Here is a 25,200-nt window from a genome sequence, read left to right on the forward strand (position 1 = left end):
GTCATTGTGCCTCTGCATGAATAACACAGGACTAATTTCATCTTCATGGTCGACAATGCGCCAGCTCATCAAGGTCATATCATTAGGGAACGCTGCTGGAGAGTGGGGTACATCAAATGGAGTGGCCTGCACTTTCTCTAGACCTGGATCCCATTGAAAACCTATGGGATCAGCTGAGTCGCCTTGTAGAGGCTCGTAACTCTGTACCCAGAACCTCAATGACCCGAGGGCTGCCCTTCAAGAAGAGCAGGATGCCATGCCTCAGCAGACAATAAGTGAACTTGTGAACAGCCTGAGACGCCGTTGTCAGGCTATAATTGATGCTTAAGGCCACATGACAAGTCTTTGAGACATTTACATTTTTTGTGGGGGTATACCCATCTCCGGTGTTGGATTTTGTTTCAATAAATTGTTTGAGATGAGGAAATCACCATTGCATGCTTCTACTTAAATGCCCTACTATCATGATATAATATCACCGTAGAGTGAACACTTTACGTTTTCCATAAATTTAAAATATCCCTAACTTTTTGTGAGTAGTGCACTTTTCCACCCCATACACATCAATAGGGACATGGTATGCATGGTCACTTTTCTGCCACTGATGGTAGGCTGGGCACCCCTATTTAAGTGATTAGGGGTGAGGGGAAGGACAGAAGCAGTCGGAACCCCAGAGATTAAACTTTTATATTATATATTATTCTAACAATATGACCATTGTCTTTCATTGCAAAATATGGAGTGAATCACCTGATTTTCCACCAGAAAGAGTTGCGTACAAATGAATAGATATGCTATGACAGCTGATAATCGGCCCAGACTCCGCTCTCCATTGATCGCATCCCCCGTACATTGCTTTGTAGACATGCTGCGACATGTTCTGCTTATTTGTGCTGAACTTGTCCTATTTGCATTAACTTAAAGGGCCTTCTTTTGAAATAACATATGTAAGTGCCGTGAATAGTGAGGTAAGTCACCAGGGGGTTATTTACCCTTGAGGTAGACATTTTTGTTTTGACAAAAAACCATCTCCAGCATTAGCATAACCTGCATTTAGTTGAGTCATATGTTGGGCGGATACCCAAATGATACACAAAATGCAGTAGCGTTTATCTGTGGCACAAGTCTGAACAGGGCCTGATGCTTAACATTTAACTATGCCTATCATTTGCTAATTTAATATTTACACTAGCTGAAGGACCCGGCTTCGCTCGGGTATATTTCCTCTATTTAATTTAATTTTGTGTGTGTCCTTAAAAGATATCGACAGTATCCCCCCATAACAGTGACATCTACAGTACCCCGCCGCCTTAACAGTGACCTCCACAGCCCCCACCCGTTAACACTGACCGCCCCCACAGTGCCCCGTCTCCTTTAAATGGGACCTCCACAGCAGCCCACCCCCTTCACTTTGACCCACAACAGCCTGCCCCTTTAACAGTGAGTTTCACAGCACACCACCCCCTTGACAATGACCTCCACAGGGGCCCGCCCCCTTAACAGTGGCCTTTACAGTAATCTGCCCCTTAACACTAACCTCCATAGCGGACCATCCCTTAACTGTGACCTCCACAGCAGCCTGCCCCTAGGGTGGTCAGAGGTCCAGTTTTAGGCCAGACAGTCCGTCTTTCAGACTCCCTGTCCTACGTCTGGCGTAGGGCCTGGACGAACACAGGGGTGTCCTTTTGAACAGCTCACTCTCAGACAGCAGCACTGTACCTAGAAGTTAATTTTTAACTTAATTTTTTCAATCCCTGTTGGCTAAGGAGTGGGAGGGGCGTGGCCTAACCGGATCGGGGGCGTGGCTTAGCATGACCTAGAAGTTGATTTTTAACTTCATTTTTTCAATCCCTGTCGGCTGAAGAGGGGGAGGGGGTGTGACCTAACCGAATTGGAGGCGTGGCTTAGTGGGACCTGGGGGCGGGGTTTTAAGTCCGTCTTTTCAGGGTGGCCTGAATGGCCACCCTACCTGCCCCCTGAACTGTGACCTCCACAGCACTCCGCTCCATTAACAGTGTCATCCACAGCTATTAAGCTATGGCTTTACTTCCATATCTATTATCCTGGTGACATATATCCTTTAAAGCTCACCTGCAGCAGTGAAGAAAAATGGCTGGGTTGTTATGGAAACCTGGAGTTAAACTGTGTATGTGGAGGCTAACGGCCTGCAAGATTCTATTGGCTGATAAGGGTCATGTGACCAAGCTTCTATTGGCTAATGCATTTTTTGGGAATATCTCAGGAACGGTACGTCCTAGAGAGCTGAGACCTGGTCTAAAACCTTAGCCACACCTGATGTACATGTGTGCCAAATTTCGTGATTGTAAATGCGGCAGTGCGGATTCCTTTAGCGGACATACATACATACACATACATACACTCAGCTTTATATATTAGATGGCTGTTTTTTTTAAATTCCCTGTAAGCTAAGGATTTACCGGTATGCCATTTAAAGAAAAGGTGAGAAAAATCAGAAGGAATACAATTATGGCATATTGCTGGGTATGCCACCTCTGGGACCCACTCCTTATTTTAAGAATGGGTCCTACTGTGAATGGAGAGAATGCTGCACATGCGCAGCTTTCTAAAAGTGCTGGCTCAGCTATTTTCTGAAGTCTCAGAGCAGTGAAATGAGAAAGCTGCACATGACCAGCATCCACTCCATTCACTTTTGGGCTCCGTTCTTGATATTGAGAAGATCCCAGAGGTAGGGTCCGCATCTATCAGACATTTATGACATATCCTATCCATATGCTGTAAATATCCATATGGATAAACTCCTTTATAGGGGTCTCCCCCTTTTATTGTGTAACTGAACAGGTGCTTTCATGCTGATAGTAGATGGAGTGTTTTATTGGATGCTCTTTACGGCATTACTATTCTTAATGTGCATCGGCAGCAGATTTCCCATGTACGGATTTTAAATTCACATGGTGAAAAAAAATATATAAATGCACGGTTTGTCACTTTTTGGCACAGATTCCACACAGATGGTGGGCGGCAACATGCACACAACTGTAAATCTGTGGCAGAAATTTGAGGGTCAGTGTTGGATTTCTGCCACAGATTTCACATGGTGTACTATACCTTCCTTAACTGCAGAATGTCAGCGGAATCTAAATCCTGGGGAAACCCTGAATGTGTGAATATGGCCTAGCTGTCCACAGTTTGATTACGGGTGGTCTCACGCTAAATTATAAAATACCCCACAGACACTGCTATTTTGTAGCGGCATTTTTGTGGTTTTTAATCTCACTTGATATTTTTTATAAATCCCAGCATGCACTGGGTGGTGGTGGTGGTGGTGTTTTGTAGATACAGTATTTTACCATAGACTTCTCTCTAGAAAAAAAAAAACGGAAAAAACGCAGTGTGACTAAAAAACACCATCCCAAAAATACTTATGCAAGCCAAAAAATGTGCCCTCCCCCCCAAAAAACAACAACAACGCAGCACCCTAAGGATGTGTTCATACATAAGTGTTGTTTTTGTACAGTTTTGTGGGTTTTTTTTGTACCTGCGATTTTTTATTTTTTGCAGTAAAAATGCCAGCTCCAGATTTTAGCTGAAAGTCTATGGAAAATCAGAAATTCAGGATACACAAGCATTTTTTGCTACTGGCACTTTTGTTAATTGTCATTTTTGGGTCTCTGGAGTTTGTTTTGTTTTAAAGCAACATGCTTTAAAGAGGACCTTTCACCGATCCTGACATTGTGAACTAAGTATACAGACATGTAGAGCGGCGTCCAGGGATCTCATTGCACTTACTATTATCCATGGGCGCCGCTCCGTTCTCCCGTTATGTCCTCCGGTATGTTCGGGGACTTGGTTATAGTTGGCGGGTTCTGCTGGGCGTCTCCTTCTCCTAGGCTGTAGCGCTGGCCAATCGCATCGCAGAGCTCACAGCCTGGGAGAAAAAAAACTCCCAGGCTGTGAGCTCTGCGCTGCGATTGGCCAGCGCTACAGCCTAGGAGAAGGAGACGCCCAGCAGAACCCGCCTACTATAACCAAGTCCCCTAAGTCTCCGCCTACTATAACCAAGTCCCCGAACATACCGGAGGACATAACGGGAGAATGGAGCGGCGCCCAGGGATAATAGTAAGTGCAGTGAGATCCCTGGGCGCCGCTCTACATGTCTGTATACTTAGTTCCCAATGTCAGGATCGATGAAAGGTCCTCTTTAACTTTCGACGTTTTATTTTTCTGGTGTTTGCCATCTCCTTCTCTATAGGGGAAAAACACCATTAAAAATGTGGTTCACAGTCATTTATAAATACGGCACTGAAAAACAGGTCATGCGGCATGAAAAAAACCTGTCACGAGGGTGTCAAGAGCCACGCCTGACTCCGTTATACCCGGGGTCAGGAAGTCGCAGCGGGTGGCTGCGCGCTCGATGTACAAAGACAATGCTGTTTCGTAATGGTAGCTTTCTGGGTTTGCCTTGCAACCCTTTTGGCTCACTCAGGGATCCGTAGCTTCTCCTCCTCAGCTGTTTCTTGTCCAGCAATCCCAACCTCCTTATATTCCCATCTCCCACTTCTCTGGTTGCCAGATATAGAGCTTCCTGCCTGGACTTCTATACTGACCCACTGGAGCTGTGTAACTGTGTTCCCTGGTTGTTGTTCCAGAACATTACCCTCCAGATCCCTGTTGGGCCTTGGTGGTCTGTTGTTGTCGCCCACCTGGGATTATATGTTTGTCTGTATTGTCTGTCCTCTCCTTGGTGTTTTCCTCTTAGTGTCAGTTGTGCGGACTAGTGATCCCACCGCCCAGTTCACTACTCAGGGCTCATCCTAGGGAAAGCCAGGGTTTAGGCACGTGATCGGCGTACGGGTGAGCTACCCGTCTAGGGACGTCAGGGCAGTCAGGTACCAGCCGCAAGGTGAGTCAGGGGTTACCACCTTTCCCTCTCCCTTGGACAGGTCCTTCCCATTTCCCTCCCTTTGCGTGACGCCGGTCATTACATTATATCTGGCCCTTATTTTGTGTAGGTAAAAAAAACCTAAAAACTTTTTCTTTCTACCTACTTAGAATCCAGTATGGATCCAATTGCTGCTTTGTCAAAGCAACTTCAAGGCCTGTCTTTGGAGGTGGCAGGATTGAAGGCGTCGGTCCTCCAGCAACAGCAGCAATTGCAACAGACCGCAAGCCCAGCGGTTGCTACAGGTAACCAGGTTGTTGCGGAACCCAAGGTTGCTCTTCCTGACAGATTTTCTGGGGGAAGGGACAAATTTGTGACGTTCCGTGAGGCCTGTAAATTATATTTTAAACTGCGCCCTTACTCCTCTGGTAATGAAGAACAGCGGGTGGGGGTTGTTATTTCCCTGCTGCAGGGGGACCCGCAATCCTGGGCGTTCTCTTTACCCACTGATTCCCAGGCTCTCCGGTCAGTGGATGAATTTTTGGGGGCCTTGGGTCTCATATATGACGACCCTGACCGAGTCGCACTGGCTGAATCAAAATTACGGAGACTCCTACAGGGAGAGCGGCCAGTAGAGGAGTATTGCGCAGAGTTTCGTAGGTGGGCTACGGATACCCAGTGGAACGACCCGGCTCTCAGAAGTCAGTTCTGCTCCGGGTTATCCGAAAGGATTAAGGATGCGCTTGCGCTGTATGAGACTCCCTTTTCCCTTGATGCGGTGATGTCCCCTTCTATCAGAATAGATAGACGTCTTAGGGACAGATTGAAAAATCTGGAGCAATTGGTAACCCCTCTCAAGCAGCAGTTAGTCTGTACGGACTTAGACGAGCCTATGCAGCTAGGAGGAACTATTCGTCAGGTCCATCCTCCTGAGGCTCGCCGTAGGCGTGGGGTTTGTTTTTTTTGTGGGGAGAGGGGTCATTTCATTAATGTCTGTCCTTCCTTCCTCAAAAACAAAAGACCGTCGGAAAACTACTAACCCCAGGCTGTGTGGAGGATGTCAGCCGGGGGGTATACGTTTCCTCCATACAAACATCGCAATTTATGTTGCCATCGGTTGTTGTTTTTGCCGTTAAGACGGAGACTATTTCTTTTTTTCTAGACAGTGGAGCAGGAGTAAATTTGATAGATGCCCATTTTGCCCACACTATGGGTTTGTCTCTCTGTACGCTACAGAGACCTATTCCCATATTCGCTATTGATTCTGCTCTTCTTTCTCAGAGAAACCTCACTCACATTGTCCATAACTTACACCTTTGGGTAGGGGACCACCATAACGAGTTGCTTTCATGTTATGTTCTGGAGGGGCTTCCCACTCCGGTGGTGTTGGGTCTTCCCTGGTTGGTAGCGCACAATCCAGTGGTGGATTGGCAGGCCAGGGAGATATTGGAGTGGAGTGAGCAGTGCAGAGAAAATTGCTTAAATAGCAATTGCTTAGTCGCCTCCATAGCTACCCTACCCACATTTGTTTCGGACTTTGAGGACGTCTTTTCTGAAAAGGGTTGTCAGAAGTTACCACCTCACCGTCCTTATGATTGCCCGGTTAACCTGATTCCCGGTGCAAAATTACCCAAGACCAGGTTATATAATCTTTCGGGTCCAGAGAGACAAGCCATAAAAGATTATATCTCCGAGAGCTTGGCTAAGGGACACATCAGACCCTCTTCTTCACCCGTGGCTGCAGGGTTTTTCTTCGTTAAAAAGAAAGATGAGGGCCTGCGTCCTTGCCTAGATTTTCGCGAATTAAACCGGATAACCATCCGAGACCCATACCCTCTTCCTCTCATTCCTGACCTGTTTAATCAGATTGCGGGTGCTAGGTGGTTCTCCAAACTTGATCTTAGGGGGGCCTACAATCTGATTCGTATCAAGGAAGGGGATGAGTGGAAGACTGCTTTTAACACCCCTGAGGGGCATTATGAAAATCTAGTCATGCCTTTCGGTCTGACCAATGCTCCTGCTGTCTTCCAACATTTCGTTAATGACATTTTTAGTCATCTTATCGGCAGGTTTGTGGTGATATACCTAGATGATATTTTAATTTATTCGTCGGATCTGAAAACACATGAGGTGCATGTCAGACAGGTACTGCAGGTCCTACGGACGAATAAATTATATGCTAAAATTGAAAAGTGTGTTTTCGCCGTTCAGGAAATACAGTTCCTAGGGTATTTATTATCTGCTTCAGGTTTCTGTATGGATCCTGGGAAGGTCCAGGCAATTTTAGATTGGGATCTTCCTGAGAACCTCAAAGCACTGCAACGGTTCTTGGGCTTCGCAAATTTCTATAGAAAATTCATTAAAAACTATTCGGTGATTGTAAAACCCCTTACTGACATGACTAGGAAGGGGACTGATTTTTCTAAATGGTCTGATGCCGCTAAAATTGCTTTTTCCTCTCTAAAAGAGAGGTTTACCTCGGCACCTGTACTAATCCAACCTGATGTCTCCCAGCCTTTTATTGTTGAAGTAGATGCGTCAGAGGTGGGAGTGGGGGCTGTGCTGTCTCAGGGTCCGTCTCATGGCAAATGGCGTCCTTGTGCTTTCTTTTCTAAAAAACTATCTGCAGCAGAGAAGAAATATGATATTGGCAATAGGGAACTATTAGCTATTAAACTAGCATTTGAAGAATGGCGTCACTTTTTAGAGGGGGCAATCCACCCCGTCACTGTGATTACGGACCACAAAAACCTTCTGTACCTCGAATCAGCTAAGCGTCTTACCCCTAGACAAGCTAGGTGGTCACTATTTTTTACCAGGTTTAACTTTGTTATTACCTATCGTCCTGAGGCAAAAAATACCAAGGCAGATGCATTATCTCGTTGTTTCCCTGGAGGGGGTAATGTGAGTGATCCGGTACCCATTCTTCAAAGAGGAGTGGTTGTCTCTGCGGTACACTCTGTTCTGGAGGGGAAGGTGTTAGAGGCCCAGGGGGACGCCCCGGTCTCTTGCCCCTCAGAGAAATTTTTGTACCGTTGAACCTGCGTCTCGAATTATTAAAGGAACATCATAATTCGGCACTTGCTGGGCACCCGGGTAGTAAAGCAACCTTGGAGCTATTGTCTCATCGTTTTTGGTGGCCAAGGTTGCGTCAGGATGTAATGGATTTTGTGTCTACTTGTTCTACTTGTGCGCGCGCGAAAGTCTCTCATACACGTCCTGCAGGGTCTTTATTGCCACTTGTCATTCCCAATAGGCCATGGACACATCTGTCAATGGATTTTATCACTGACTTACCTTTGTCTGCGGGTAAAACTGTTATCTTGGTAGTAGTGGACAGGTTTAGCAAAATGGTACACTTCATTGCGTTACCCGCACTACCTAATGCTAAGACTCTTGCTCAGGTATTCATCAGTGAAATCGTGAAGCTTCACTGGGTCCCTTCCAATGTTGTTTCGGATCGGGGAACCCAGTTTATTTCTAAATTTTGGAAAGCTTTTTGTTCCCGTTTGGGGGTACACTTGTCCTTTTCCTCAGCTTACCATCCTCAGTCGAATTGACAGACTGAGTGTACCAACCAAAACCTTGAGACATATCTAAGATGTTTTGTGTCTGAAAACCAAGAGGTGTGGTCACCATATTTACCGTTAGCCGAGTTTGCCATAAATTATCGCCGTCAGGAATCTACTGGTAAGTCACCATTTCTTGGTGCATATGGTTTTCATCCCCAATTCTGTACTTTCAAAGAGGGGGGGTCTTCTGGGGTTCCCGAAGAGGAACGGTTTTCATCGTCTCTTTCATCGGTATGGCAGAAGGTGCAAGCTAACTTGAAAAATATGGGAGGTAAATATAAATGCATAGCTGATAAGAGACGGTCGCCAGGTCCGGACCTAGGAGTGAATGACTGTGTGGTTGTCTACTAGGAATATTAAATTAAAGGTTCCCTCTTGGAAACTGGGTCCTAGGTTCATTGGCCCTTACAAAATAGTAGCCATCATTAACTCCGTGGCTTTTCGCCTGGAGCGACCTCAGACTTTTAAAATCCATAACATCTTCCATAAGTCGTTACTCAAGAAATATGTTCCACCTCTAGAACCGTCACCGCTGCCACCCCCTCCTGTTGTTGTGGATGGTAATCTAGAGTTTCAAATATCCAAAATTGTTGATTCTCGTCGGGTCCGCCGCTCTCTTCAATATCTAGTGCATTGGAGGGGTTACGGTCCCGAGGAAAGAATGTGGGTTCCAGCGTCTGAGGTAAACGCCGACAGGTTAGTTCGGGATTTTCATGCCTCTCATCCTGAGAGACCTAGTCCTGAGTGTCCGGAGGCCCCTCGTAGAGAGGGGGGTACTGTCACGAGGGTGTCAAGAGCCACGCCTGACTCCGTTATACCCGGGGTCAGGAAGTCGCAGCGGGTGGCTGCGCGCTCGATGTACAAAGACAGTGCTGTTTCGTAATGGTAGCTTTCTGGGTTTGCCTTGCAACCCTTTTTGGCTCACTCAGGGATCCGTAGCTTCTCCTCCTCAGCTGTTTCTTGTCCAGCACTCCCAACCTCCTTATATTCCCATCTCCCACTTCTCTGGTTGCCAGATATAGAGCTTCCTGCCTGGACTTCTATACTGACCCACTGGAGCTGTGTAGTTGTGTTCCCTGGTTGTTGTTCCAGAACATTATCCTCCGGATCCCTGTTGGGCCTTGGTGGTCTGTTGTTGTCGCCCACCTGGGATTATATGTTTGTCTGTATTGTCTGTCCTCTCCTTGGTGTTTTCCTCTTAGTGTCAGTGGTGCAGACTAGTGATCCCACCGCCCCGTTCACTACTCAGGGCTCATCCTAGGGAAAGCCAGGGTTTAGGCACGTGATCGGCGTACGGGTGAGGAACCTGTCTAGGGACGTCAGGGCAGTCAGGTGCCAGCCGCAAGGTGAGTCAGGGGTCACCACCTTTCCCTCTCCCTTGGACAGGGCCTTCCCATTTCCCTCCCTTTGCGTGACGCCGGTCATTATAAAAACACAGACAGTTTCTATGGCATTTACTAGTGGTAAACCCCAGTGCAAATTGATGTGTGTAGGGGGCCTTAGGGCTCATGCACACGACCGTGGTTTGGGTCCGCATTTTTTGCGGGTCAGATGCGGACCCATACACTTCAATGGGGACACACATCCGTTCTGCGCCGTCTGTAAAATTATAGAACTTGTGCTATTATTATCCGCATTACAGACAAGGATAGGACTGTTCTATTCGGTGCCAGCAATGCCGTTGCACAAAATGCGAAATGCACACAGTCAGTATCTGTGTATTGCTGTTCCGTAATTTGAGGACCGCAAAACAGCCAACGGTCGTGTGCATGATCCCTTATACACCATTTCCCATCAGAGACAAAGCACTGGAAACCATCTGCCAGTAAGTGGAAAGGATCTCAATAGAACAGTGAGATTAGGCATATATACAGGGATCTCTGCTGTATGTCAATGTAAAGAGCACAGATGGCTGTGGGATTAAGGTACATATACATGATCTCTAAGGTCAGCTGAATGTAAGGCACATAATCATAGAGCCCAGTGTGATTTCTGATCATTGCCTTCAAAGCCACAATCCTTCCACCTAACTATAAGGCCTCATGCACACCACCGTATGTGTTTTGCAATCAGCAAATTGCTAATCCGTAGAACATGGATAACGGCCGAGTGCATGCTGCCATTTCTTTTTAAAACTCATATCGAAATTTCCTATCCTTGTCCACAAAACGGGCAACAGTTGAACATGCTTTATCTTTTTCTCGGGGCAGCGGAACGGACATGATGTGCTGTCTGCATCTTTTGCAGCCCCCCAGCAGTTATCATCCTAGGTCCTAGGTCTTCGCAATTATTTAACTGTATTATTCACTACTCTGTCACCTGCACTTTTTGATGCGCTATCTCCAAAATGATTAATGGAGGTGTAGTGTAATTTCCCAAAATCTAGTGATGGTGTTCATGTTCCCCTATCCTTTCTGTTTTTTATATAGGGGGTAACCTTGGTGAAACTAGTCTGGCAGAAAATGACCCATGCCACAGCTGGAGCATCTAAAGGGAATCTGTCAGAATGATCTTAGACATGAGTAGTTCTATAAATAAGGAGTCCAAATTGACATTTTATATTTTCCTACTGCCCCCCGTTTCCCGTTGAAATGCATTTGCAGCGTACTCAAGTTAGGTTTAAAAATGTTCCTGGGTGTTGTAGTGCAATTGTGACACTAACCTGAAACAGCTGACTCTCTGCAAGGGCAGGTGATGATAAGTAATGTTCGTGACGCCAGTGCCAATTAAACGGTGGCACGCCGTTTGCTGATAGCAGGAATAACTGAGGAACCACGTGATGTTAAAACAGAACTCAAACTTTAGTAGTCATCATACATGGACATAGATGGAAGCGCAGTTCCTTTGCAGACAGTTGGTTGCAGTACATTTGATGCAGGCAATATATATAGCAAGGTGACTTCAGAGTGTTAAACACAGGACTTGCAGTACAGGCGGCTTGCACTCTATTCCTGACTGATCCTGGAACATAGAAAGTCTTCTCCAAGGCCCGATGCCCTAGCTCTGGCGTATATCCTTGGTTTTATAATTATCAAGTACCTCCTCTGTTGTCTTTAGTACCTCTTGCTTTTCTGGACTTGCCTCTGTCTCTCTCAGTTTCCTCAGGCTGGTTAACTGTGGTGTTCCTGCTTCTGCATATATGAACTCAGGAGGGGAACCTTCTCCTTGGATCTGGAACCCGGTTACAGGGACTGCAATACCCTCTCCTGGTCTGCAGGCTTCAGGCCTGGACTGGACTCGGACATAGTCTAATCTCCAACTCCAACTCCAACTCTTTAACTCTAGACTCCAACTCCAGACTGCCTCTCCTTACCCTGACTGGGCCTTATATAAACTAGGGCTCCCTAGCTCCCTCTAGTGACTAAGAGCTGAAATGACACCCCTAGCAGGCCTGTACATGCACATTTTACAGTAACAGGGAAGTACATAGCATTACATTACATTACATTTTATAAAGATGACTTATACCAACTTTCCCTTAAATAAGGAGAAACGACAGCACACCAGTGACCCTTCTGTAGTGACGGGCATTACAGCTCCCGTACACTACACATTGTCAGGACTTCTGTGCAATGCCAACAATTTTCAGGACTTCTGTGCTACGCCAACAATTGTTAGGACTACTGTGCCCTGTCAACATTGTCAGGACTGCTGTGCAACGCCAACAATTGTCAAGACTGCTGTGCAATGCCAACAATTATCCGGACTGCTGTGCGATGTCAACAATTGTCAGGACTGCTGTGCGATGTCAACAATTGTCAGGACTGCTGTCTAATGCCAACAATTGTCAGGACTGCTGTGCAACACCAACAATTGTCAAGACTGCTGTGCAATGCCAACAATTATCAAGACTGCTGTGCAATGCCAACAATTATCCGGACTGCTGTGCAATGCCAACAGTTGTCAGGACTGCTGTGCAAAGCCAACAATTGTCAGGACTGCTGTGCAACACCAACAATAGTCAGGACTGCAATGCCATGCCAACAATTGTCAGGACTGCTGTGCAACGCCAACAATTGTCAGGACTGCAGTGCCATGCCAACAATTGTCAGGACTGCTGTGCAACGCCAACAATTGTCAGGACTGCTGTGCGATGTCAACAATTTTCAGGACTTCTGTGCTACGCCAACAATTGTTAGGACTACTGTGCCCTGTCAACATTGTCAGGACTGCTGTGCAACGCCAACAATTGTCAAGACTGCTGTGCAATGCCAACAATTATCAAGACTGCTGTGCAATGCCAACAATTATCCGGACTGCTGTGCGATGTCAACAATTGTCAGGACTGCTGTGCGATGTCAACAATTGTCAGGACTGCTGTCTAATGCCAACAATTGTCAGGACTGCTGTGCAACACCAACAATTGTCAAGACTGCTGTGCAATGCCAACAATTATCAAGACTGCTGTGCAATGCCAACAATTATCCGGACTGCTGTGCAATGCCAACAGTTGTCAGGACTGCTGTGCAATGCCAACAATTGTCAGGACTGCTGTGCAACACCAACAATTGTCAGGACTGCAGTGCCATGCCAACAATTGTCAGGACTGCTGTGCAACGCCAACAATTGTCAGGACTGCTGTGCGATGTCAACAATTGTCAGGACTGCTGTGCAACGCCAACAATTGTCAGGACTGCTGTGCGATGTCAACAATTGTCAGGACTGCTGTGCAACGCCAACAACTGTCAGGACTGCTGTGCAATGCCAACAAATGTCAGGACTGCTCTGCAACGCCAACAACTGTCAGGACTGCTGTGCTATGTCAACAAATGTCAGGACTGCTGTGCGATGTCAACAATTGTCAGGACTGCTGTGTCATGCCAACACTTTTCAGGACTGCGGTGCCATGCCTACAATTGTGAGGTCTGCTGTGCCATGCCAACAATTGTCAGGATATACAATACAATGTATGTCAGAGCAGCTTTAAGCTCTGACAGCGGAGGAACAGGGGGCAGTAGGAAAATATGAAGTAGTAATCTGGACTCCTTATCTGCAGTACTACTCATGTATAACCTTACATAATCTTTCAAGATAGTGGTGACAGATTCCCTTTAAATGGAACATATATTTCATATTTTTTCAATCAGACCTAAAATATATATATTTTTCATTCCATTTGATGATCTTATTCATGTCTCTGCCTAAAAAAAGGGTGAGGGTGACAGAAAAGGGGGGAAAAAAGTTACCTGCAAAATAGAATTTGTATCAAAATTAGCAACTTTCGTATGTCACAAAAGTGTCGTACAACAATGATGCATTCCCCCGATATCCCTATAGCCCACCACGTTGTAATCTTAGGTAATGACACATGACGGTCGTGATTTTTTTTTATAGGACAAAAGAGACGAGTGATTCTGGGCCAGCGACTACAAATAATGAAAGTAGCATAGGTCAATGATCTTGCGACTGAAAGCCAAATTGCCTTTGCCTAGGACCATGGAGGAGGGTGTGGATGAGATCAGTTGTTTGGGGAAGTTCCTGGTTACTGCCTGTCGTCAAGCTTTGAATAGAAGAAAAGCAGAATCTTTTCTATATACTTCCCCTAACTTTAGGATTCGCTTCTGACATTGGCTTTATAAATGGCACCAAAAAACCTCATGAAAACAGCTTACGTGAAAGCAACCTTAAAAGGGTCGTCCAAGTTATAGAAACATTCCTACCAAAATTTGTATTCTCTGTCCCATTAGAAATGTACATGATGTGAAATGTAGTGAAGCTAATCTTCTTACCTGTGGCTGTGTTTGTGTCATGTAACCAACACTGTGACTCTACAACCGACACAGTGTCTTATGTGTGGACAGGAAGTCAGTTTCCTATAAGAGCGAATATAGAAACTGACTTCCTGTTCACACATAAGTCACTCGGGGAGATTTATCAAAACTGATATAGAGGAAAACTGACTTAGTTGCCCATAGCAACCAAGCAGATTCCACCTTTAATTTTTCAGAGCTCCTTTGGAAAATGAAAGGTGGAATTTGAATGGTTGCTATGGGCAACTAAGCCAGTTTTCCTTTACAACGCATTGGAATAGTGGTTCTCCCTGCTGGCCTGTATCCAGCTTTTGTAGGCTGCGTAGGCTTTGCAGATACACAGTTGTGTTCATGGGGTATTACCGTTCTTGGAAGATCTGCTCCTGTTCCTGGCTTTGGATCACAATCACTGACCAAAGCGGTTTTACGATACATTCTTGGGGTTCATATTTATTATGAGGGGAATTTTTAAAGTCAGTGTTTTGCAGTAGTCCGTGATGCTTTATCAAATCTCATGAGATGTTGTTGTAAATTTTGTGCATCTTTAAAGGGGTTTTCCGGTAATTTCAAGAACTTGGCGATCTCCAGGAGTCCCATAAAGACGGAGTGGCAGTCTGCATGCTCCACCTGCTGCTTCGTTCATTTTTTGGGGCCCTGCAGAATACAAGGCCCCCATTTGTGATGCCAATGGTAGGACTCGCACTGGTAGGCATAACTTGAAATTACCAGAAAACCCAAGAATACCCCTTTTTTGAGTCTAAGGGCTCATGAACGAGGTTATTGCCGCTTTTGCCGTCCGCAAATTGCGGATACTGGCAGTGTGTATTCCGCATTTTGCGGAACGAAACGTCCTGCCCTCTATATAACTGTCCTAACCTTGTCCGCAAAAGGGACGAGAATAGGACATGTTCTATATTTTGCGGGTGCCACGGAACGGACATACGGATATGGACAGCACACAATGTGCTGTCCGCATCTTTTGCAACCTCATTGAAGTGAATGTACAGACCCCCCAGAGCGATTAGCTTGGGGGACACATGGGGGCAATAATGACACCCCCCTTTTTTCCATTATATATTAGGGTAGTTCTTGTTCTCTAAATCCCCCCCCCCCCCCCGCTCTTTTTTCCCTGTCCTGCTTTCCTGCTTTATTTTTCAGGTAAAATTACCTCAGTCAAGGTTGGAACTGGTTCTTGTTTCTTCAGATAAAGTTGTATGGCGAGTCAAGCTGTGCTCCTGATTGGTTGCTGCCCGTTGCTGGGGGAGATTTCCAGTGCTGTGATTTGTTCTCGGCCCCACGGCGAGAAATTTCTCCCCTTTATATTCCCAGGTTCGGCGCTACTTCAGGGCAGTCGACGAAGATTTGAACAGCGCCCGCCCTCCCTTAGTTTTGTCGCTTTGCTTTATTAGAGGGGCTGTATCGCTCAGCTAATGCTGAGTGGATCTTGGTCTATATATGGATGGTTTAATATTGGTCTATATTGATATGGTTTCATGGTTTAAATTATTTAATTAATTTATTTAAATTATTTGATGGTATTTATTTATGGTTACCCTTAATAAAGCACTGCGGCCCTTTCTATTCCATTAAGTTGTCAGTGTTTTATTTATTTAGTTGCATAAGGTTTTTGAGGCTGAGTGGTGTCATTTGCCTCCATGGCTCCGCATCCGACCAGCAAAAAATGTGGATCTGATACGGACAAAAACAACAGCCGTGTGCATGAGCCCTAAGGCCTTTTTCACTAGAACGATACGGATTGTGTCAGGGTGCGTTCAGTGAAACTCGCACCATTTCGCATTCAGTCAGTTTTGTCTGCAATTTGTTTTTGCCTTCCTCTGGATCAACTTGCCGGACAACAGGCTGAACTGGATGGACAGATGTCTTTTTTCAGCCTTATAAACTGTTACTGTGATTGCTTTCAGCATTTCAGTTTTTTCCGCGTGCGTGCAATCAGCTTCGAGGCGTTTTTCACGCACGTGAAAAAAAAAATCTGAAGGTTTACAAATAACATCTCCTAGCAACCATCAATCTAGATTGTATCCGGAATGCAATGCGTTTTTCACTGAAGCCCCATTCACTTCTATGGGGCCATTGCTACGTGAAAAACGCAGAATATGGAACATGCTGCGATTCTCACGCAACGCAGAAATGATGCGTAAAAAACGGCTCGTGAACACAGACCCATTGAAATAAATAGGTCAGGATTCAGTGCGGGAGCTACAAGTTCACTTCACGCATTACACCCGTGCGGAAAACTCGCTCGTGTGAAACGGGCCTTACACTTTCTCTCCTTTTATGATCCACTCTTGATTTTGGCTTCCAAAACTGCATGAGGAAACCTGACCGTGTGGCCGTACCCTAAGGCTCCATTCACACGTCCGCAAATGGGTCCGCATCCGTTCCGCAATTTTGCTGAACGGGTGCGGACCCATTCATTTTCTATGGGAACGGAATGGATGCGGACAGCACACAGTGTGCTGTCAGCATCCGCATTTGCGGAGCACGGCCCCGATCTTCAGGTCCGCAAAAGATAGAACATGTCCTATTCTTGTCCGCACCTGTAGGGGTGCCGGGCGGGTGTGTTGCGGATCCGCAACACACCACGGACGTGTGAATGGAGCCTAACCTGTCATGAGTTGCTATTCCACTGTCTAGCAAATTGAGATTCTGCCAAGGATCTCCCTTGTCTAAGGATTTATTCACATCCTGCTGTTTTTACTTTTTTTTTTCTGCATATTTACAGCAAGATCGCTGTGAGATGTGAAGGGGGTGGTCTTTTGGTGTATGTGATCGTCCATGAGGCATGTGGACCCCTGATGCTGATCGGACGGTACTGGGACCACAGAGCAGACCGGAGCACACACTAATTACACTTGTTTGATCCCACACAGGAGGCAGGCTGCTGGATGTGGCAGGCACGTGCTTCTCTAGCAGGGAGGGGCGTGTCCTTAACTGACGGCCCCGCCCCCGAGATCAGTTATATCCCTAGTGCAGAGCCCCGCCCCTGACAGATACAGCGTGAGCTGCTGGCTGCAGGACGGCTCGGTGCGGCTGCAGGGATTGAGATGACTTTGAGACGCCTGAAGAAGCCGCATCACAAGGAGGACTACACCTCCCCGCCAGAGCAGGCCATATACCGGGAGAGAGACAAGGCTGAGCCCTACATGGCGCTGAGCAGCTATAGGAGCGATGACATGTACAAGGCTCTGGTGGTCTCCGGCGGGACCCTTCCCAGGGCTAAGAAGGTAAGAACCTGTGGCAATTGTCATGGCATTTTCTGCACAGTGTGAATAGAGCTGCGGCTCTGGGAGGTCAGCGGGGAGTGTGCTCTCTGAGTGCTTGCCCGGGGCTGACCCCCGCAGTGCTCCCGTCATGTTAGGAGCGTGTCCTCCCGTTGTCATGGCATCTTCTGCATGGCTTTATTTTGGCCCCTGCAGGGTGGGGGTGCAGGGACCTATTGTTTTATAGGCTCCATTGTCTGCTGTGACTTGTGCCTCTACCTGCGGCGGTGGTAAGTACCCTGTGTCCTACTGCTGAGGACTGGACATGGAGGTAATATTACAGTACTTGTCCTGTGAGGACTGTAGATGGAGGTAATATAACAGTACCTGTCCTGTGAGGACTGTACATGGAGGTAATATTACAGTACCTGTCCTCTGAGGACTGTACATAGAGGTAATATAACCGTACCTGTCCTCTGAGGACTGTAGATGGAGGTAATATAACAGTACCTGTCCTGTGAGGACTGTACATGGAGGTAATATTACAGTACTTGTCCTCTGAGGACTGTACATGGAGGTAATATTACAGTACCTGTCCTCTGAGGACTGTACATGGAGGTAATATTACAGTACTTGTCCTCTGAGGACTGTACATGGAGGTAATATAACAGTACCTGTCCTGTGAGGACTGTACATGGACGTAATATAACAGTACCTGTCCTGTTTCCTACTGCTGAGGACTGTACATGGAGGTAATATAACAGTACCTGTCCTGTTTCCTACTGCTGAGGACTGTACATGGAGGTAATATAACAGTACCTGTCCTCTGAGGACTGTACATGGAGGTAATATTACAGTACTTGTCCTGTGTCCTACTGCTGAGGACTGGACATGGAGGTAATATAACAGTACTTGTCCTCTGAGGACTGGACATGGAGGTAATATTACAGTACTAGTCCTGTGTCCTACTGCTGAGGACTGTACATGGATGTAATATAACAGTACTTGTCCTGTGAGGACTGTACATGGAGGTAATATAACAGTACCAGTCCTGTGTCCTACTGCTGAGGACTGTACATGGAGGTAATATAACAGTACCAGTCCTGTGTCCTACTGCTGAGGACTGTACATGGATGTAATATAACAGTACCTGTCCTGTTTCCTACTGCTGAGGATGCTGTGATGTCCTGTAATAACAGTACCTGACCCGCGTGGCGTATACCCTGTGATGTCCTGTAATAGTACCTTTTGGGCTGCAGTTATTAGCGCCTCATCATTGCACACCTTCCCGCGCTGGGGGTGGGTAGCTGGTCTGATAATCTGCCCCTCACCCTACAGCTATAACCATCAGTCGTCTCATGTATTTGCTGTTGTGCATTACTAATTCTGTGAGCGGTGACTTATATCTGCACTTTTCTGGATCTGATACGTGGGGTTTCAGTGGTTTATGTTGGCGTTTTAGTACTCTTATACATGAAGCAGTTATTACCACTTTACACTTCTGTATCCTGCGTCTCCAGTAATACGTGGAGGTGTCTGAGGTGGTTTCACATCCGCTGTCTGATGCTAGACGGTTCCTTATAACTCGCTAGACCTTACTGAACGCAGCCCAATTGATGGGAGACTGAGTATCTACACTGTCCGTATGTGCAGGTGGAGTTGACCCACAAGTTGGTCTGCAGTGTCTGACTACAATCTCCAGTCCACTTTATTTCGGGCGCCCCCGGGCGGCCGACACACTTTATTAATAGCAGGTGCGCATCTAATTGATTTGACTGTTCCTTTCTTGTGGGTGACTCCTAGAAGACGGCAGAAGGATTTCACGAAGCATTTGAAGGATTTATTTGCTAAATGCTGGATAAATTGGCCATGAGACTCCTGAAGCTTGGAGACGAAGTAGTCACTGCTTTGAAGTCTGTACACGTGCAGGGTATTGTCCATGCTTGCACACGTGCTCCGTGTTGTACTTTACAGGTCACACAACTTTACGTTTAGGCTACATTCACACTAATGCAGGTACTGGTCGTGTGCATCCTGCACCCCCTTCAGCCCCGTAGAAATAAATGAAGTCCTATGTTGTATGACGGAGTGAAGGATACTCGCCTGTCCTGACCAGGTGCCTGGATGGTGTCAGTGGTCAGTCTAGCTTGTCTAAGCCAGACTTCAGTGATTGTGCGCCAAAACCAGGTGCGGGTCAAAAACACAGAATAGGTGCAGATCTTTCCATTGTGCCTGATCTGTGTAGGCTTCACTCCTGGTTTTGGTTTACAATAACTGCTGGAAATAACTGACCAAAAAACACGGATGACGTCCGTGTGCATTCCGTATTTTGCAGAACGGAACAGCTGGCCCTTAATTGAACAGTACCACCCGTGTCGGTAAGGGTACATTCACACGTCCGTATGTGTTTCGCAGATCCGCAAAACGCTGACACCGGCAATGTGCCTTCTGCATTTTGCGGACCGCTCATCGCCGGCACTCTCATAGAAAATGCCTTTTCTTGTTCGCAATTGCGGACAAGAATAAGACCTGTTCTATTTTTTTGCGTATCCGGAAGTGCAGATCCGCAAATGCGGACAGCACATTCCGGCCCCATTGAAAATGCATGGGTCTGCACCTGTTCTGCCAAATTACGGAACGGATGCGGACCCATTTTGCGGACATGTAAATGGACCCTAATGCGGACAATAATAGGACATGTTCTATTTTTTTGCAGAACAGAAATACGGAAACGGAATGCACACGGAGTAACTTCAGTTTTTTGTTTTTGCGGACCCGCTGAAATGAATGGTTCCGCATACTGTCTGCAAAAAAAAATAATGGAACTGACACGGAAAGAAAATACGTTTGTGTGCATGAGCCCTAAGCTGGAGATGTCCCTTGAAATTACTGCTTGTCCTCTTCTCACGTCAGTTTAGTGCTGTGGACCTCAGGAGCCAGTAGAGCGCTCCAGAGCAAGTTCTCCCACTTCTAAATTGCTAGGACACATTTATCAAGCTTGTCTGATTTTAGGCGTAAAATTAAACAGGTGAATTTAATTTGTCTTGCTTTTGCCGAGCAATTAAGTCGCACAGCACTTCATGAATTAGACTAGGAGTATTGCTATTAGTCTGACCTCTGGTGGTTGTCTTTAAGTACGACAGGTTCATATTCACTTAGACTGGTCTAATTTATTTGCGCCTGAAAAAAATGAGGAGAAAAGTCACATGGCTCCCGGAAACTGACTTTTAGTGCAAAAAAAGTCACTTCACCACTCGACAGACAAAGAAAAGTATGCCAGCCCAGGAGTGGAGTAGAAATTAGACCGATTTTGCGACATCTTCAAGCACACCTACATAAATCGGTTGGAAAAAGTTAGAAAAGTCTGAATTTGTCTAAAAAATCATAATAGGCGAACAAGGACCAAAAGACTCCAAAACAGGCAAATTTTTTGTAGAAAATGTGAATTACAAAAAATAAGACAGTCTAAAACATTTTTAAAAACAGGTGCAAGCACATTAGTAAATGTGCCCGCTGTGTTCGGGCTTCTGAGATTGTCCATCCCCGAATTAACATCTTCACAAGTTGGTGAATGTCGGTTCCTTCAGCTTCAATTAGTATTTACGGTTCTTCTTGGAGCTTGGTGAATGGGCTGTAATAAAATATATAGCTTGTAGACATCTAACCCAGCTTTCCAAGGAGAGGTGGGAATAGTTGATGGGGGGTGAAGGGGCACAATGCTTAGATAAGCTTGTTTCTTTCCTCAGTTGATGGTGGGGTCTAAGAGCCCCACCAAAGTCTAAGTCAAGTCTGGTCTCACAGCTCTGTTCCTTTTGGTATCTCGGCTCTATACACGTTTACTATCACAGCTCTGTTCCTTTGTGAACAGAGCTGAGCTGCAATACCACAGACAACCTGTGGACAGATGGGGCACCATGTTTAGAAGAAATCGGCCATGTTTTTCTCATCCTGTGCAACACTTTCAAGCACTTGTTACACTTGAATGAATGAAGTTATCCAGTTGATGCAGGCCACACACTTTAGTTAAGTCGGCCAAACCTGTGATTTTCAACAGCCGACCTCCCGTAGAGCAGTTGGATTTCGACTAGCCGATTCTTCTGTTTTCTTAGGGGAATAAGCCATCGGCCGGCGGCTTTCACCACATTCACAGCGCATAATTGCTTGACAGAGCCTAATGTGCTTTTTTTTTTTTTTTTTTTTTTTTTAAATTGTTTATTTTATTGATTTTTTTATCAATGAAAAAATAGTACAGGTACATTGTCTCATTGCACAATCGTAAGAGGCAATACAGGTACATTACTATGTTGCATAACGTCAATACCAACAAATGTACATTAGTATACAAAACATACATTTTGCATCTGAGGCCAATAAACGCACTAAGGGCTGAAACCACAAAAGGACATAAGACAATTACAATGACACGACACATGGGGGGGATTGGGAGAGATGGAGGTCAGCTGGACGAGACTTACCTCATGTGTATGGCCAACCCTCAGCGTTTTGCTTGCTTCCTATGATTTGCCTCATCTGACCTCTGATTTAATTGACCACCCTTGCATGAAGGTGGTATGCTGGGTGAGGTCCGAGCGCTGGCTGAGGGATTTGGGGAGTGTTTGGCCGTGTAACACTTAATAGAGGAAAAATGTAGTAAAGCTGAGAGTACCACAGCTGGTCACACCAGGGCTACAACCCAAGGACTTCATGACAGGATAAACTCTGGATCACTTTGGATGAGGTCCACTGCTCCGCTCCTCGGGCCAAGCATCTGCAACAACAAGAGAAGAAAAGCAATTCCAGCACAAATCTATAACGAAGAGTTTGTCATACGGGTGGGGAGCAGTGTTCATGTATTTACTACAGTTTTCCAGTATTATTATGGGGTCATATGCCATGTTTATAAAGCCCCCGTGCCACCAAGTTTATGGTGTCCATATGACGTATAGGTTAAACGGATGCCTCTGACAGATGCCATATAGTGACACCCGTCAACATAGGGTTCCTTTGTAAAGACATGGCACTCATAGTACGCTACGCTTTTAAATCCTTTTTCCCATCGAAATGTACTGCATGTGTTACGTGTGGGATTTCACACCAGTGTATTCAGTGTGTCACAGGTATTAAGCACAGTGCCATCAATGGGATAGTGGCTGTGCTTGGTATTGCAGCTCAACCCTTTCCCTTGAATGGGGCTGAGCTGCGCCTTGGTCATGTGAACGATGGACATGACGTCACTGGCCTAGGAAGAGGCCGCAGCATTAACCAGAGTGCCTTTGCCTCTTCAAACAGCTGATCGGTGGGGGTGCCGGCAGTTGGACCCCCAGCCAATCTGATATCGGTGACCTAACCGGAGGATAGGCCATCAGTATCAAAAATTTGGTAAACCCCTTTAAAGTAGTGTGCGGCATGTCACAGTAGGCGCCAAATTAAATATCAACTTGGTAATTTCTACAATGTTGATGCAGCAGTATCGGTAAGGGCTCATTCAGACGAACAGAAGGTCGCTGTGCCCATGTATTGCAGATCTGCTGTTTGCGGTCCGGTCTGTGACTAGCCCTTAGCATATATGTTGTATGCAGTGGGTATATGCGCATGGTAGTGTAGTTTGACAATTTTTGTCTGGTTTTCGCACAAAATTCTCACAAAAATCTGCATGTGTTCATTTTCGATTTTAATGTGGCTTTGCCCCCAGAATTCCCACTGCGGACCGATTTCTGCGCGGAAAATCTTTAAATTTTTTGCGGCGCACGGAACGGAGGAATGGATGCTCTGCATCTTTTGCGACCCCATTGGAGTGAACGGGTCTGCATCCTAACCACAAAAAAATGTGATTCTGATGCGGACCAAAACGACGTTCGCGTGCATGAGGCCAAATTCTGTAGACGCAAGGTCCCGCAGAGAGACCCACACCATTGTAAATCATTATAATGCCCTGTGATCCTGTGTAATGAGCAGCGTCCAGAACGGGAAATCACATCCCCACACGGAGCGTGTTTTCTGCACTGGACAACATGCTTGTCCGAAAGAGGCCTACCCCAAAGGTATGGCGGCGGTAATTGTGAACAGCCAGTGCTGGCGGGTCTGGAGCTCAGCTGTGTAAGTGCCTTATCATAGACTGCAATGAAATAGCAGGCTGATCTGAGGGAATAGAATTACTTCAAGCTGGATCCAGCCTTTGGCACCCAGATAAAAAACCGTCAGTTATGCAAACGTTTGGCTATTTACTTAACACGAAACTGGAAAATCGAGTTTCACTTTGCGTACAGCAGGCTTCTTTAGGGCTCATTTTATTAGCAAACGAAGGCCTAATTATGTACTAATTTGCATGACTTGAAGTCAGCCAAATCAAATCGCGACGAGAAAGACAAGCATCTGCCAGGGTTGTGTAAACCGTCCTGCAGTTATATGTGCAATAGGGATGAATGATTATGGGAGGGGGGTCATTAGTCGGCATATGTCGCAGAGCTGTGTATATCATAGCCCGCAAGTGACCCCCATCCCCGCCGCCTCCTTTTCTAATTTCACTTACAATATGTTCAAAATGGCGATTAATTCCAAGTGTGTCCTGAGACAATACAGGGCTGGGAGTGGGCGAAAGGGTCAGCGGCTCCGAATTGTAATGTATGTCTAACAGGACTCCCTTTTCCTGTATTTGTTCCATCTGCGTAGCCAAGCTGGAAAGCCTATAGCACATTGTAACCTTCACGTGTCACGTCTCTGTATACAGTTCTCAAGCAGCTGGGGCAAGGAATTCTCTACTTTTTTTTATTTATTTTTTTGCTTAGTATCTGTAGTCACATAGAAATGGAGTGAAAAGCAATATCTTCCACCATCTGCCTCAGAAAACAGCATGCATCTTTCTGAGTGGACTGATGCAGTCATTGGTAGAAGTTACAGAGCGATCTTCGGAGAACTAGAGTTGTGCAGGTGTAAGTAAACGCATTAAAATTGGTCTCGGGGACTGCAGAAGGAGTCCTTGTTTACATACACTCCATAGATATGTGTGACTTATCATGGTGTCCATCAGGGTTCCTTCCTGGTGTCCGTCATTTTACTTGAAAAGGTAGTGCAAATGTGGCCGAATCTAAAATGCTAGTCCACTCTTGCCCGTCTCTACGTACATAGGTATATCTTTGTCCACTTTGTATTCGCGTAGCGCCCTGAGGATTTTGGACACCTGGTCGCCCAGATTTAATGTTTCTGCACCAAAAATCTGTCTAAAAAAAAAGGGATGCAAATTGGCGCATTTAGGAGTTGTACAAGGGGCGGAGCTTTGTGTGATTGATGCAGTGCCTAAAGTGCACCATTTTGTGCCAAAATTCAGCTGCAATTCTGGTGTAAAAATCACTCAGACGGCGAACCAATAGTTAGTATGGAGACAGAAAAAAGTGTCTGTCCCTACACCAAATGTAAAATCCAGCATGTGACCCTGTGATTAATCTGGTGAAAGCCTAGACCCAGGGATGGCCAACCTGAGGCTCTCCAGCTGTTGCAAAACTACAACTCCCAGCAGTCTCAGGGCATTGTGGGAGTTGTAGTTTTACTACAGCTGGAGCACCGCAGATTGGCAATCCCTGGCCTAGACAGTCTGTCAGCTTCTGCCATCTTTAGGATTAGTAAATCTGGACCAATGTGTGCTCTTATAAAACTCCTTTTAATATATGTATTTTTATCTGATCTTGTAGTAAGAAGCCACATTTTGTAGAGGTGACCATACACATTAGGTAGAAGTAGGTCGATAGTTGAACAGCAGTTGAGCAAACGCTCATCTGGTGAGCGATCGTTTCACAGACACG

The 25,200-nt window shown here is 46.0% G+C and overlaps 2 protein-coding genes across 2 annotated transcripts in view; both read left to right on the forward strand.

Annotated features, from left to right (window-relative positions):
* The first annotated feature begins 12,405 nt into the window (after positions 1–12,405).
* On the forward strand, positions 12,406–13,401 carry LOC120993907 (keratin-associated protein 9-1-like). Its single transcript, XM_040422374.1, has one exon. It carries the CDS (start codon positions 12,406–12,408, stop codon positions 13,399–13,401), a length of 996 nt encoding a protein of 331 aa, XP_040278308.1.
* Positions 13,402–17,198: 3,797 nt separating this feature from the next.
* The window catches only part of TAMALIN (trafficking regulator and scaffold protein tamalin), a 28,537-nt gene continuing 20,535 nt past the window's right edge, over positions 17,199–25,200 (forward strand). The window contains exon 1 of the mRNA XM_040425471.1: positions 17,199–17,428. Within this exon, the coding sequence (XP_040281405.1) occupies positions 17,249–17,428 (180 nt within the window). The 5' untranslated portion in view covers positions 17,199–17,248. The remainder of the gene's footprint in view (positions 17,429–25,200) is intronic.

The sequence above is a fragment of the Bufo bufo genome, chromosome 3 (assembly GCF_905171765.1).
Source record: "Bufo bufo chromosome 3, aBufBuf1.1, whole genome shotgun sequence".
Lineage (NCBI taxonomy): Eukaryota > Metazoa > Chordata > Amphibia > Anura > Bufonidae > Bufo > Bufo bufo.

Coding starts and splice junctions, on each gene's coding strand:
- LOC120993907 (XM_040422374.1), top strand. CDS start 12,406: ATGCCATGCCAACAATTGTCAGGACTGCTGTGCAACGCCAACAATTGT.